The sequence below is a fragment of the Anguilla rostrata genome, chromosome 2 (genome assembly GCF_018555375.3).
Source record: "Anguilla rostrata isolate EN2019 chromosome 2, ASM1855537v3, whole genome shotgun sequence".
In the NCBI taxonomy this organism is placed as follows: domain Eukaryota; kingdom Metazoa; phylum Chordata; class Actinopteri; order Anguilliformes; family Anguillidae; genus Anguilla; species Anguilla rostrata.
Genome location: NC_057934.1, coordinates 71816350 through 71831191, shown reverse-complemented (window position 1 = coordinate 71831191; position 14842 = coordinate 71816350). Strand labels below are relative to the sequence as shown.

The following is a 14842-nucleotide window of genomic DNA, read 5'->3' as shown; positions in this document are numbered from 1 at the left end:
CGGAAGACAGTATCGCGATACTTCTCGTCAGTGGCGGCTCACTGGCCCACTCCACTCACCACGGGCTTGTTCCTGACAGATTTGAATGAACGCAGAGTAAGGTAGCGCAGTAACCACCCCACAGGAGAGAATGGCTTCAGCCTTGGAGCAGTTCGTGAACAATGTGCGGCAGCTCTCTGCTCAAGGTACGGACGCAATGCGTCTTCATTCCTAAAAACACATGTAATATTTATCTGACCAGAAGCCCGGTGCTTGCTTACCGGCCAAGTAGTTGCGGAACTGAGCCTGCTTTATATTGACTAGTAGCCTGTGGGTAGCTAGCTGGCTGATTTGACCTGTTGGCTGTGGCGTGACTTAAAGTGAGAGCACGACGTAGGGGTTTGATGCAGTCTTATACACTGCCACTGAACCAATCTCTAACTAATGCACTTTTATGTTTTCCTCCTGAAAATATTTGTGGAGGAACGTTGGCAGTTAGTTCCACCCGAAGGCTTGTGTAATTGGCTGGAGTTTACCAGAAGAATGTCTAATTGGTTCCCTGACATGTCAATAAACGACTCGTTTGTACTTTAGCGAATGCGTGCAGGCCCTGTTAGTATTGCTATCAGCACATTTCACTATAGCATAGGCTGGCTTTAGTTCGCTAGGCAAGGGGCATGTTATACTTTGGCAGATGAGCTAGCATTTAACTAATTTTCCGTTACACCGATCTGCTTCCAAGATAGCATGAGAAGTCCAGTTTGCTAGATGTCTAGCGCGGATGCCATCCAACCGTTAGCCGCGGCAGAATGATGAGCGCTAGCAGTCAAGCTATTATTTAGCTAACTTAACTTGCTAGCGGCATGTGAAACATCAAGTGTTGTTGGTCGTAGTCGTAGATAACGTGAACAATTCAGTGTTGATCGCTGTGCGCTCGTTTCATTCAAGTAAATTGCATTGTCTTAGCAAGATGGGTAAATAACTGTTACTAGCTAAATTTGACATTGTTGGAAAAAATTTGACACAATTTTCCCCCAACTTTGTGAAAATATCAAATGGTCCCCCCAATATTGCCATGCTGTATTGGGTGGTACTGTTGTCCCACGCCCCCAAAGTACATCTCTACGTCCTTGATTAGGACCCCACGTTGTTTTATGTTGTCGTCAATACCCAGGTCAGATGACTCCTCTGTGCGAGCTGATCAACAAGAGCGGAGAGCTGCTCGCCAAGAACCTGTCTCACCTGGACACAGTATTAGGAGCGCTGGACATCCAGGAGCACTCGCTCGGAGTGCTGGCCGTACTGTGAGTACCGCCGCCGGTAAACTTAGCACCTCTTCACCGTTCGTTATTTCGAAAAGCCCGCAGCTCTTTTTCCTAGTTGGCCTTTAGATGTCAGAAGTGTGTTGTGATTAAGCTTGGAGTTTATCTTTGTGCAGCGGTGGCAACAATCTTGTAAATATGAAAGACGTCTAAGTTTGTCTTGATTCTGACTATGAGGCCCGCTTTTAGCTAAAATGACGATGGCCGCAAGGGCATCCCCAGTCTTAGGCAATAAATAAATGTGCAATATCATGTTTCAAAATCGTCTTCATGGCCTACCACTGGAGTTCTCTCTGATTAGAAAAGCAGCTGTGTACTTAATCTGGGGTTCTTGACATTTGCTTTCTTATTTGCATATTTAATGTAAAAGAGATCCATCTATCTAAGGACGGGCATTTGAAATTATCAGTAGCTACAAAGGCTGTGATGCCTTATGCTGGATTATTGTTTTGCAGTTCTCTCTGTGTAGACAGTATCCATCACTATGGAATAAACATTTAAAAAATAAATTAATTAAATAAATACTTATGTTTGTGTCGTGTGCCATTTCTGGTCCCTTTCAGATTTGTGAAGTTTTCCATGCCAAGCATCCCCGACTTTGAAACGTTATTCTCCCAAGTTCAGCTCTTCATCAGCACATCCAATGGAGAACAAATCCGATACGCAACAGACACCTGTGAGTGTGTGTGTACATGTGTGTGTGCGCGTGGTTGTATGTGCATGTGTGAGTGAGTGTGCACGTCTGCGTGTGTGTTTGTCTGTGTGAGTGAGTGTGTGCATGAGTGTGTATGATTGTGAGTGTGTGTGTGTGTGTGTATGCGAGTGGGTGTGTGTGTGAGGAGCAGCAGGCTTCCCGGAGAGAGGCTCTCCACTCACGTCCCAACCCTAACCCTGATGACGCCTCTTTTCCGTTTCCTTTGCAGTCGCTGGGCTTTGCCACCAGCTGACCAACGCTCTGGTTGAACGAAAACAGGCAAGTCCTCCTCTGCTTCCATTCTTTTCTTTTGTATTTTTTTGATCTTCTGGGGTCCCCAGCCCTGGTCCCGGAGAGCCGCAGGGTCAGCTGAGGTCCCCATGCCCTGGTCCTGGAGAGCCGCAGGGTCAGCTGAGGTCCCCATGCCCTGGTCCTGGAGAGCCGCAGGGTCTGCTGGGGTCCCCAGCCCTGGTCCTGGAGAGCCGCAGGGTCTGCTGGGGACCCCAGCCCTGGTCCTGCAAAGCCACAGGGTCTTCTGGGGTCCCCAGCCCTGGTCCTGGAGAGCCGCAGGGTCTGCTGGGGTCCCCAGCCCTGGTCCTGGAGAGCCGCAGGGTCTGCTGGGGACCCCAGCCCTGGTCCTGCAAAGCCACAGGGTCTTCTGGGGTCCCCAGCCCTGGTCCTGGAGAGCCGCAGGGTCTGCTGGGGTCCCCAGCCCTGGTCCTGGAGAGCCGCAGGGTCTTCTGGGGTCCCCAGCCCTGGACCCGGAGAGCCGCAGGGTCTGCTGGGGACCCCAGCCCTGGTCCTGCAAAGCCACAGGGTCTTCTGGGGTCCCCAGCCCTGGTCCTGGAGAGCCGCAGGGTCTGCTGGGGTCCCCAGCCCTGGTCCTGGAGAGCCGCAAGGTCTTCTGGGGTCCCCAGCCCTGGACCCGGAGAGCCGCAGGGTCTGCTGGGGTCTCCGGTCCTGGTCCTGCTTTAATTAGTCATTAAAGTGCTGGGTAACATAAAAACCCAGCACATCCGGTGGCTCTCCAGCACCAGGGTGGCAGAGTCCTGTTCTACATCCAGAGAAGGCTTAGTGCACATGTCTCTCCTGTGCTGCTTTGTGCATTCTCACAACGGCCTGCCTGACCTGTCAAAGTGCTGAGCAAACATGCACTTAAAGAACAGCTTTGCTCTGGCTGCCCGATGTGGCCTTGTGGCTGGATTGCCCAGTAGATCGTTTTAGAGACAGATTTATCGTTTCAGATGCATGTCCGTGCATGTGTGAATGTAGTAAGTGAAGTAGGGAAGGCCAAAAAAAAGGCCTTATGAATATTTTTTTGCGGCCAAACACCTCACTGATCCACCTGCGTTTTATTTGTGGTCGCGGTTGAGCGGTTGTGACTCTGGGTTTCTTCTTGACTTGCAGCCGTTGAGGGGCATCGGCATTATCAAACAGGCAATAGACAAAATACAGATGAACTCCAACCAGCTCACCTCAGTGCACGCAGACCTGTGTCAGGTGAGGGAGCGTCGTGTGAAAAGCTCGCAGGTGCCAGGCTCTCCTGAGAGGGCCTGATTTTTTGCCTGCGGATAATTGCAGGTTGTCAGAGCGCTGGGATCCTGTGGAGACCTGGAAGGGGTTTGATTTTCTGTGGGTTTTAGCCAGTCTTTCTTTGGAATTGTTTTCAGTAACATCGGATTCTATTTTTACCCCCTTGGAAGATGAATGTTGAGTGTTGGTATCCCTTGGCTTATTTCGTTTTTTTAAATGCAGGTTTAATTGTGCAAAATATGCATTTCAGTTAGTGCTGGATGTTTTTTTTTTGTTTGTTTTTTTCAGTTAAACTCAAACGCTTTTCTGATTTATACCCAGGATGTGATTTATGCCCAGAACAGCCTTTGAGTACCACAGTGATCTCCCAAGCTTGACTGCCAGTGTTGAACATTAAATAAGAATCCATAACCAGGAGGCTGCAGGTTCAAAACCCAGCTGAGGGACAACGTTCGCCTAATGTTTTTTTTTTCCCACCGCTCTTGAACGTTCCGTTTCGACGTCTTCCGTCCCCGTCTCCAGCTGTGCTTGTTAGCGAAGTGCTTCAAACCCGCCCTTCCGTTCCTGGAGCTGGACATGACCGACATCTGCAAGGAGAACGGCTCCTACGACGCCAAGCACTTCCTGTGCTACTACTACTACGGCGGCATGATCTACACGGGCCTCAAGGACTTCGAAAGGGCGCTGTATTTCTACGAGCAGGTAGCAGGAATCCCGCACTCAAGCTCTGTACACAACAAGTCTGGATAGACTGGATTCTCTGTTCTAGTTCAGCGTTCTGGTGTGTTTGGCTCAATCACACTGGAGTCTTTTATTTACCGCTCTGTCGTACCACGTTCAGCAGCGTTGTCAGTCACGTGTGGGCCCTGTGTGTTATGTAGCTCCCAGTAACTTAACAGTCTTGCACTTAAAAATGCCATAAAACCAGTGAGTACACGGGGTGTGGCTGGTGACCTGGGACAGGGGTCCCCGAGCTGGATTTAGGAGGCCCCTGGGGGCCCATTAAGGAGTCACTGAATGATCCTCGGCAAAATAGAAGTATGTTGTTTCAAATTCAAAAAAACGTATTTGGTATGCACATCCTTCGCAACATTATGAGTGAATGTATTGCCTATTTTTATTATTATTATATATTTTTTATCTAAACAGTGTTTATTACTCTGTAAGATGTTGTGATTGACGTGCTTTAATGCACTGGAGCGTTAAACAGTCGCTGCGTTGCAGTCTGAGGAGAATACTGGGCAAATTTTACAGAGACGAGCGCTGGAGATCAGACCCCATCCATGCATTCAGTTTTCATTTATTTGGATTTTTTTGTTTTTGGTATTTTTAAATTTTATTTTGTGTGATGAATCCTCTCTCCCTCGGTCTCCTCAGGCGATAACCACTCCCGCGATGGCCGTCAGTCACATCATGCTGGAGGCCTACAAGAAGTACATCCTGGTGTCCCTCATCCTCCACGGGAAAGTGCAGCCGCTGCCTAAATACACCTCGCAGATCGTGGGCAGGTTCATCAAGGTGAGGAGAACTCACAGGTTAATGAGCAGGTTCATCAAGGTGAGGAGAACTCACAGGTCCATGATCAGGTTCATCCAGGTGAGGAGAACTCACAGGTTAATGAGCAGGTTCATCAAGGTGAGGAGAACTCACAGGTTAATCAGCAGGTTCATCCAGGTGAGGAGAACTCACAGGTTCATGAGCAGGTTCATCAAGGTGAGGAGAACTCACAGGTTAATGAGCAGGTTCATCAAGGTGAGGAGAACTCACAGGTTAATGAGCAGGTTCATCCAGGTGAGGAGAACTCACAGGTTAATGAGCAGGTTCATCAAGGTGAGGAGAACTCACAGGTCCATGAGCAGGTTCATCCAGGTGAGGAGAACTCACAGGTTCATGAGCAGGTTCATCAAGGTGAGGAGACCTCACAGGTTAATGAGCAGGTTCATCCAGGTGAGGAGAACTCACAGGTTAATTAGCAGGTTCATCTAGGTGAGGAGAACTCGCAGGTTAATGAGCAGGTTCATCAAGGTGAGGAGAACTCACAGGTTAATGAGCAGGTTCATCAAGGTGAGGAGAACTCACAGGTTAATGAGCAGGTTCATCCAGGTGAGGAGAACTCACAGGTTAATGAGCAGGTTCATCCAGGTGAGGAGAACTCACAGGTTCATGAGCAGGTTCATCCAGGTGAGGAGAACTCACAGGTTAATGAGCAGGTTCATCAAGGTGAGGAGAACTCACAGGTTCACGAGCAGGTTCATCAAGGTGAGGAGAACTCACAGGTTAATGAGCAGGTTCATCAAGGTGAGGAGAACTCACAGGTTCATAAGCAGGTTTATCCAGGTGAGGAGAACTCACAGGTTCATAAGCAGGTTTATCCAGGTGAGGAGAACTCACAGGTTAATGAGCAGGTTCATCAAGGTGAGGAGAACTCACGGGTCCATGAGCAGGTTCATCAAGGGGAACATGTCTGATTAATTGTGGAAAAATCTCGTCCCTTGGTTTAGAGCCGCACTAGTCCGGTACAGCAGACACTCAATCCTAAATCCCCCCTTGGGACCCCTCAGAGGGGCTCTGTGTGTTGGATGGTGTGAAAGCTGAATGGACTCTTTCCCTGTTAACAGTTGAAATCTCCTAGCAACAGGAAGACAGTCCCATTGGGGGGGGAGGGGGAGGAGGGTTTGTTGCATTACATCACATCACATTAATTTTGCTTATTCAGAGTGACTCACAATGCAGGAGAAAGTATGTGTGTTCTGAGGAACATGAGAAACAGTGCCAGACCAGCTAACAGCATTCCCACACTACTGATGGTGTTAGTGCACGCTTACTCACTCACATGAACTCACACACACACACACACACACACACACACACACAAGCATACATACGTAAATACACATATGCGCACTATGGCAGATATACACATATGCGCACACTGTACACAACCCATCATCTTATATGTACCTTGGGAGGAATTTGGCCAGTGACAGTAATAATGTTGATAATGTATGCCATTATTTTCTTTCTCTTCCTCCATCCTTTAAAAAAAAATAAATAAATTTGATAACAAAAAGGATTTATACATTTTACTGGTGCATTTAAATGTTATTTGATGCTTCAGCCTGATCTGAGAGTTCTTGCATTTGCGTTCTTCACAGGCACAACAGTGCAAATAAATGAGTTTTGTAGACGTTGTAACAGGCTGTGCTCTCCCCCCCCCCGCCGCACCGCAGCCTCTTAGCAACGCGTACCACGAGCTGGCGCAGGTGTACGCCAGCAACAACCCCACGGAGCTGCGCGGCCTGGTGGGCAAACACGGCGAGGCCTTCATGCGAGACAGCAACACGGGCCTGGTCAAGCAGTGCCTGGCCTCCCTGTACAAGAAGAACATCCAGCGGCTAACCAAGGTGAGCCACCAGGGGGCGATGTAGGTAACCTGTCTGAGGGGCTAACTAAGGTGAGCATGCTGTGACCTCCCTCCACCAGGGGGCCATGTAGGTAGCCTGTCTGAGCGGCTAATCAAGGTGAGCGCAGTGCGGCCTCCCACCACCAGGGGGCGATGTAGGTAACCTGTCTGAGATGCTAACCAAGGTTACCGTGCTGTGACCTCCCTCCACCAGGGGGCGATGTAGGTAACCTGTCTGAGGGGCTAGCCAAGGTGAGTGATCTGCAGCCTCCCTCCACCAGGGGGCGATGCAGTTAACTTGTCTCAGAGGCTAAGGTAGCTGAGCGGAACTGCAGTCTCCTTCCCTCCCTCCTCATTTTAGGAATGACCCTGTACAAAGCAGCATATTCAAAATACTTTAATTTCGTAACTGCAGATATTCAGCTTCAGGGCACATTGAAAGTGACGGGTTTGCATTGTCTTTTAATTGAAATTGTGAGATTATTTTTGGAGGGTGGGTGCCATGTTTCAGAGGTGCAGTTTAGCGTTGATCCAAGTCCACGCGTGTGAGGGGGCTGAGGTGTGACTGAGTCACAGGTGCGGGGTAATCTGATTATAATTGGCTGAAGGTCTCCTGATCGGTGGCTCAGTGGTCCGAGATCACAGCTGGGCCCTGCTGGCGTTACAGCGTCACGGGCCGTCGCAAGGATGTGAGGAGGGCAGAACGGAGCGCTGGAGTGGATCGTCTGGTTGGCCTGTTCGGTCTTTACTCTGGTGGGCCCTGCGTTTGGGATGTGGGCGCAGGTGGGGTTCCAGACCCCGCCCCCTCAGGCTGATCTGGGGTCACAGGTCCTCGGAACACCCACCCCACCCCACCCCTCCCGACCCCGCCTCAGCCTCTCCTCCTCTTTCCCCCGTCCCCGGTCTGATCCATTCTGCAGACGTTCCTCACGCTGTCCTTACAAGACATGGCAAGCCGAGTGCAGCTCAGCGGCCCTCAGGAGGCAGAGAAATACGTCCTGCACATGGTAAGAGCAGACAGACACACACACACACACACACACACACACACGTACACACACCCACACACATACATACAGACGTATATAAACACAATCACAGACTTATACACACACACACAGACATGTAAACACAGTCACAGACTTATACACACACACATACATACATACATACACATTTGCAGCATTATTCCTGCTACACTGTAGAGGAAATCTGTAGTATATCACAGAAAGCCTCTCGTTTTTATACACAGCCAGACATATTGATGTTTTTTCTTTGGAAAGAATATTAATTGAATTGTTCGGAAATTGATGTTATTACCTTATTTTTGTGTTCACACTGTCTGATATTTCCAGTCACTGAAAAGGTAGTAGAGGATTTGAGGCTTTTTTTGTTTTTGTTTCCTTGTTTTGAATCCCGTTGATCCTGTTTTCGTCCGCAGATCGAAAACGGCGAAATTTACGCCAGCATCAACCAGAAAGACGGTATGGTCTGTTTCCACGACAACCCAGAAAAGTACAACAACCCAGCAATGCTCCACAAAATTGACCAGGAGGTGAGGGACTGGCGTACAGGGAATCCCCCCCCCATTGTCTGTGAACGCCATCTGTCCATCTCCGCACATCTGTGGTATCTGTGCATCTGCAGGGTGTTAGTGCAACGGTACAACGGTTGGGAAACTGGGCTCGCTACTCAAAAGTTGCGGGTTCAATTCCCAGCTAGGGTGTACTTCTGCAATACCCCTGAGCAAAGGCAGTTCACCTGAATTGCTTCAACGTATATAACCAGCTGAATAGATCGTACGCAGAGAAAGTAAGCTGTGCAGGTTGCTTTGGATAAAAGTATGTACTAACTGGACTAAGTGTAATTAATGTCTGTCTGCCAGGCCCAGCTTGCCAAATCCCTGCTCACACACGTTTCATTCTGGGCTGCGTTGACAAGCCACTCCCCCCCCCCCCCCATTCCCCACTGACTGTTAAGAGAGAGAAAAATAATTAGTTGAGTGTCAACAGAACCAACTGTGTGTTCCTCCGCAGATGCTGAAGTGTATAGAGCTGGATGAGAAGCTAAAGTCCATGGATCAGGAGATCATGGTGAACCCCCAGTTTGTACAGAAGGTAAGGGGCTGCCACGGGCGTCGTTTGCTTGGGGTCGGGCATGGTTTTGGGAATAAAAGCGTCTTTTTTAAAATTTTAGGTTCGCTGCTGTTACTATGGCACAGTTACTGTCGAACCTTGAGCACCGGTGTTCAGTTAGTTTTATTTATGGGGGAAATGTCCACGTCCTTTGTGGCCTCGCGTTTCAGGATTGAGAAGCGTGTGGAAAATCAGCGGAAAACAAGGAAATAATAATCACACCTACTGGACGCCTTCATTTTGAAAGAAGCTGCGTTGCAGACCCACAGTAGACGTGTTCATTTTTTAATAAACAAGCAAATAATATGCACAAAGGAAAGAATGCAAACACAAATAATCGCACACACACACTCACACACACTCTCTCTCACACACACACACTCACCATGCATTTTGTAGGGCAATCATGCTGTGCATAAAACATCACCAATTTCTTTTTTTGCTACCCTTTCTGACAAGATTTTGCATTGGTTTGGAGAGTCACTATGTTCATAATTAGACCATTCATAATCATTCTGTTCCTGGTGAAAAATGAATCATTTAAATCAAAGAAAATTTCCACATATTGTGTGAGCTCTGGAGCTCCGAAGCTCACACTGCAGTTTAGCGCAGCTGACAGCATCTGTTTAGAGGAGCCGGGACATTTTTAGGCAATCAGGAGCGGCTCTTTAGCGAGTGCAGCCCACAGCTGATACCCTGTCCTCCAGCACTGGAGCAGTAACCCTGACCGCGTTTACATAGTGCAATGAGTATTGTAATGATGAGTAGTGTAATGAGTAGTGTATTGAGTGTTGCAATTGTGAATAGTGTAATAATGAGTATTGTTGTGATGAGTAGTGTAATGAGTATTGTAGTGATGAGTAGTGTAATGATGAGTATTGTAGTGATGAGTAGTGTAATGATGAGTATTGTAGTGAGTATTGTAATGATGAGTAGTTTATTGAGTATTGTAATGAGTATTGTAGTGATGAGTATTGTGATGAGTATTGTAATGATGAGTAGTGTAATGACAATTGCAATTATGAGTAGTGTAATGAGTTATGTAATTATGGAGTATCCCTAGTTTTCTGAAGGCAAAACTGTCTTCACTGTTAAATGTTTTTTTCTTCTCTTTTCTCATTTGTTTACACAAAGTAGGATAACTGTATTTTTCTCTCTTCCCCACGTTTTGCGATTCAGAGTATGGGATCGCAAGAGGACGATGTTGGAAGCAAAACGTCAAGTTACTCCTGAAGACTTTTGGAGACCGGGAAGGGATGGGGTGCTGTTTTGAGTCGGGTTAATTTTGGAAGACGTTTTTTAAGCAAAGTTTAATCGGTGGAGCCTGGACATTGTTCATGAAAAAATATAACAGTGTGAAATAATACTGCTTTCACACAGTCATGAGGAATACTAAAGAAAAACAGTTTGTGCATTTTATTTATCAGTGTTCAAATTTAAGCACCATTGCTTCATTTAACAAAAAAAAACTAATAAAAACCGGACTTGTTTGTTCAAAAACATTTAGTGAATATGCTTAAAACTTTATTATATACGGCTTTAAACTTTAATTTATCATTGCAGACTTTTTCTTTTTTTTTTTTTTACTTTTTACAGTTCCGTAATTTCTGACCGTTGAGCCCTTTGTTCAATTCAAGATAAACCTCTTCAGGTAAAATTACGTGGGGGGTAGAGGGGCTGGAAAAGATTCTAAGGGCTCTAACTGACCGGGTTCCTCAAAAAATATCAAAATGAGACCATTTGGGGGTGGTGGGGTCAAAGCAGATATTTTCATTTTTAACCTCTAGAGGTCTCCCTTGTCATGCTAATGGTTTCTTTTGTTCATCGATGGCAAAAAGTAAAGTATATTTTGTCCTTTTGTTTGGAATTTTTGTTTAAAGCACAAAACCTTCTGAAAGATTCTGTCTCCGTTCGTACGGTCGACAGTTACCTTCATACGTACAGCCTCCGAGACTGTATCGTCTTATAGCCTTGTCAGATTGTGCGTTTTCAACTTCTGCGTGCTGTAAATTGTTTATTACGCGTTACCATTTTGAAACAGAATTTTGGAAATCTGAGGCCAATTTTAGAAACCATAACAAGGTACAAAAGTCAGTGATTGCGCTGTGCTGTTGTTAAAAGTTGACGGGATAGATTTTTCTTTTTTTCCCCCCCATCAATTGCTGTTACATAAGAGAGACAATGCCTACGTGAGTGTTTTTGTTCATTCACAAAATGTTTCCTTCCTTTGAGTGATGGTATAGCTTAGATTCGCGTGTAATGCCGTTGCTTTGGAAAAAGCATTGACAGAAGGCTCTTTCGATTGAGCACGGGAGGTCTGTCGGCGGCTAACCACAGCGAGACGAGTCGGAAGTGACGTATCGCGGTGCAGAACTCAAAGGCTCACCGAGACAAGTTTATGCCTCGCGTGGGTGCATCGCACCAGGACTGCACGTACAACAGCTCGGCTATCGGGAGTAAAGCTAACTTTGAACCTCCTTTCTTTCATCCACGTCTAACGTAAAAGTGGAATCAACTTTTCCACATTTCGCTTATTGAAACGATCCAAACTTGTACTTGAGAAGATGTGGTGTTGGTTGCTGCTGCTGGATATTTTTTTCTCTCTTTTTATAACTGACGTTACCACCAGGATGCAGGAGACCTTGGCTCACGTTGCCCGTGCGACCAATTGGAGCTTCCTCACAAGCGGAAACGCCTTTTGATTTTTGAGCAGCGTCTCCTAGCGCCAATCACAACTGTTGTTACGCAGCACGGGGAGGACCTCCGATGAGAAACGACACTGTGGCAGCCAGTCCAGGCGGCCGCGTCTCTGCATTGGCCAATCGGAAAAGGCGTGGGGTGGGCCTTGCAGGGCTCGCGGTGTTCCGTTGAATTCCATTGCCGACCATTAAAAGAATCGGGAGTAGAGGACTACTTCTGAACTGGACGTGCCAGAGAGCTACTAGACAAACAGGAATAGGCGCAAAGGCAGACATTCTTCATAATAAACAAGAACACGACAAACGAATTACCTTGGTGTGTCCCCCCTTCCCCATTCGCACCCGGGATTTTGGCGTGGGTGTCTCTAGCTAAGTCACTTATATCGGACCAATTTCTGGATAATCTCGCGCCTCGGACACGTTTCATCGTTTAAAAAAAAAACAATAAACTGAATGTCGTTTCTGTCATGAGTCCTGCCGGGTGTTCCCATGTGAACGGGTTTAAGGTGGATAACTGGAAGCAGAACCTACGAGTGATATATCAGTGCTTTGTGTGGACCGGGACTGCCGAAACCAGGAAACGCAAGGTAAAAAAAAAAAAAAAAAACACGAAACGCCAAACCTCAAGTTGTGCTAAGAGGCGCTATGCGCACGCTGCTCGGCACGGTCGCCTTTCGCAGAAGCTCACACGATCAAAGCTGGTTAGGTAACCAGCTAACGTTACACGCACACATTTGGCGTTTGGGTTCGCCGTGTCCACAGTCTCGCTTATTGGGTTATCTATGGAACGCCTAATTCCGCGGCATAGGTGTTTGGGCGAAAACGGTAGCTAGTCAGCCTGCTTGCTAGCTAGGACTATTAGCACGGCGTGTCTCGCTATAACCGATAGACGCGGTGACAGGAACGATAAGGATCAGCACGCACACATCATTTTGCTTTTGACAAAAGTGACAGAGTCCCGAAGATGTGCAGATGCATGCACTGAACTGCTCGTGTGTGTGTGTGCGCGTGTGTACACGCAGTGAATGTGGTCTTCGAAAAATGGCAGAGCTTTGCTTGGGGAAATCAAGCGCCTGGAATGGAGAAAAGAAACGCAAATAAATGGAAAAACGACGTAGCCTTCTAGCCGTACCTAACCCCATTCTGAACGGATGGGTAGGTGTCTTGGTTGCTTGCTAGAAGTGGCCACACATCGTTATGAAGCCAGCAAATCTTATCTGACACCAGCATTACAGCCTCACCGAAATGCTGTTTCGCCAACGTAGATACCAACCTCACGATAATTTGCATGCACCCAAGCCCAGATAACGCTTTGCCTGAAAACGACTCAAACTGTGTTGTATTTCTCCTACACGGCCATTTCCCCGTTAAAAAATTGTACATGTTCGACGAAGGTATGAGACAGACCCTTTGGTTTCACTTTCATTGTTTACCAATCACCCACCCGCTCAAGAGCTACATTTGTGTTCGTGTATGAGGGGAGTGGACCGTCAATCTTGTCACAGCTCACTAGCACTTCGGTGTGGTATTGTACAAGAGACATATAACCTGTCCTTTAGAGTCCAGTCGCGAATGCGAGCGAACACTAGCAGGCCCCGACTGTGGCTAGCTTTGTACGCCATCCGCGTTCATAATCCACCCCCGCGTTACGGCGCAACGCATTTAGCTTGCTACAGGCCCATCGGTTCAGTCCCCACCGCGATGCAGCAAAACAAACGTTTCTTTGAAGCGTTAACGTGCTTTTCGAAACATTCGAACGACTTGAGCCGCGCGTGTGTCAGTCACACCTATGGCGCGCGCTGGCGATACGTTCGTCCATGTCGAAACCACTTGCATGCGGTACCCGACACGCATTATCTGGATCCTACAGGGGAGGTGGTTCGACAAATTTATTCGCAAGGTGTACATCTAGAATGTAATGCTTATTAAATAAAATCAAATTATACGCTGTTAGTTACGTGCCTGACATGTAGCTCTCACTGAGCAGTCTTCTGCACCTTCCATTTCCTGTGCCTGTGTGTGTTTGTGTGTACTATTTCCCTTTGCAAAGTTGTATTCACTGTAGGCTCCCTGTTTTTAATATTGTAATATTAATTTAAAACTCCCCCTGTGTCTGGCCCATTTGGCCCGGGCACTGTGTCAGCGGTCCCCCAGTTAGCCGGCCCATTGTAGATGGAGCAGTCCTTTCGGGGCGATGCCGGGATGGACGCCCTTGTTAAGTTGCACTGTGCCGAGACGGTACATTTGAGCTCATACTGAATTGCCAGCTCTGTCCCCACATGAACTTCCAGCCAGTTTATTTGTTTTTTTCTTGTTGACGTACTGGGGTCCTTTTTGTATTACAAATGGCAACTGGCTGCAAAAACTCCCCCCCACCCCCCACCCCTCTTCCCTAAGGTCACGCCCTGTCACCCTCGCCTTTCTTGCGGTTTGTTTGCTCTGTCTCTGACCGGGAAATGCCGCAGACCCGCCTGGCGGAGGGCGGTCGCGGATTTGAGGGCAGCGTACCTGGGTCAGAACAGCGTGATTTGTGTGAGGTCACCAAGCCTCGCACCGTATGTAGTCAGGGGGCGTGTCATAACAAGGGCCCGCCCACCTGGTTGGTCAGTGGTTTTTTTTTGGGGGGGGGGGGGGTGTGGGGTGGGGTCTGTAAGTAAACTAACACACTTAAACTTAACGTGTACTTTATATACGTAAGCTTTATTATTTTATCATCGGTACTAATTTTCTAAAAGTTCCAAGTTCAGATGCAAGACTTCCAGCCCCCCACGGGACATAATTTGTGAATACCTGACGAGTGCCCCTGACAGGGCCGTGTTGTACTCAGAACAATTTGTCAGATTTGGGTTGAGAAGTTGATCCTGGCACAGTATTCCTTTTTAGCAACTCGGAGGCCATTTTAATGTTCCTTTTGTCGATAGCCTGCAAGGTTTGTGATAATGTGCATTACAGAGTGTACGGGGCCTTGAGTGTTGGATGTGAAGTTCTTTGCGCCTTCATGATTTTGGGGGTATCGGGCCTTAGGGGAGGGGGGGTGGTCAGAAAACTTATTGGAGTCTTGTCATAGGTATATTTGG

The 14842-nt window shown here is 47.6% G+C and overlaps 2 protein-coding genes across 2 annotated transcripts in view; both read left to right on the top strand.

Annotated features, from left to right (window-relative positions):
• cops3 (COP9 signalosome subunit 3) lies at positions 1–10568 on the top strand. Its single transcript, XM_064324367.1, has 12 exons — positions 1–185; positions 1154–1283; positions 1865–1977; positions 2225–2274; positions 3403–3495; positions 4051–4230; positions 4906–5046; positions 6759–6932; positions 7852–7938; positions 8373–8486; positions 8968–9048; positions 10246–10568. Exons 1-12 carry the CDS (start codon positions 131–133, stop codon positions 10297–10299), a joined length of 1272 nt encoding a protein of 423 aa, XP_064180437.1. The 5' UTR covers positions 1–130; the 3' UTR covers positions 10300–10568.
• Positions 10569–10713: 145 nt separating this feature from the next.
• The window catches only part of usp22 (ubiquitin specific peptidase 22), a 33413-nt gene continuing 29284 nt past the window's right edge, over positions 10714–14842 (top strand). The window contains exon 1 of the mRNA XM_064324366.1: positions 10714–12352. Coding sequence (XP_064180436.1) covers positions 12233–12352 — 120 coding nt within the window. The 5' untranslated portion in view covers positions 10714–12232. The remainder of the gene's footprint in view (positions 12353–14842) is intronic.

Excerpts from the sequence above, each read along its gene's own strand:
- cops3 (XM_064324367.1), top strand. The coding sequence starts at position 131 with ATGGCTTCAGCCTTGGAGCAGTTCGTGAACAATGTGCGGCAGCTCTCT. Across the intron at positions 7,939-8,372 it reads AGAAATACGTCCTGCACATG|ATCGAAAACGGCGAAATTTA; the intron begins GTAAGAGCAGAC and ends TTTCGTCCGCAG. Across the intron at positions 9,049-10,245 it reads ACCCCCAGTTTGTACAGAAG|AGTATGGGATCGCAAGAGGA; the intron begins GTAAGGGGCTGC and ends TTTGCGATTCAG.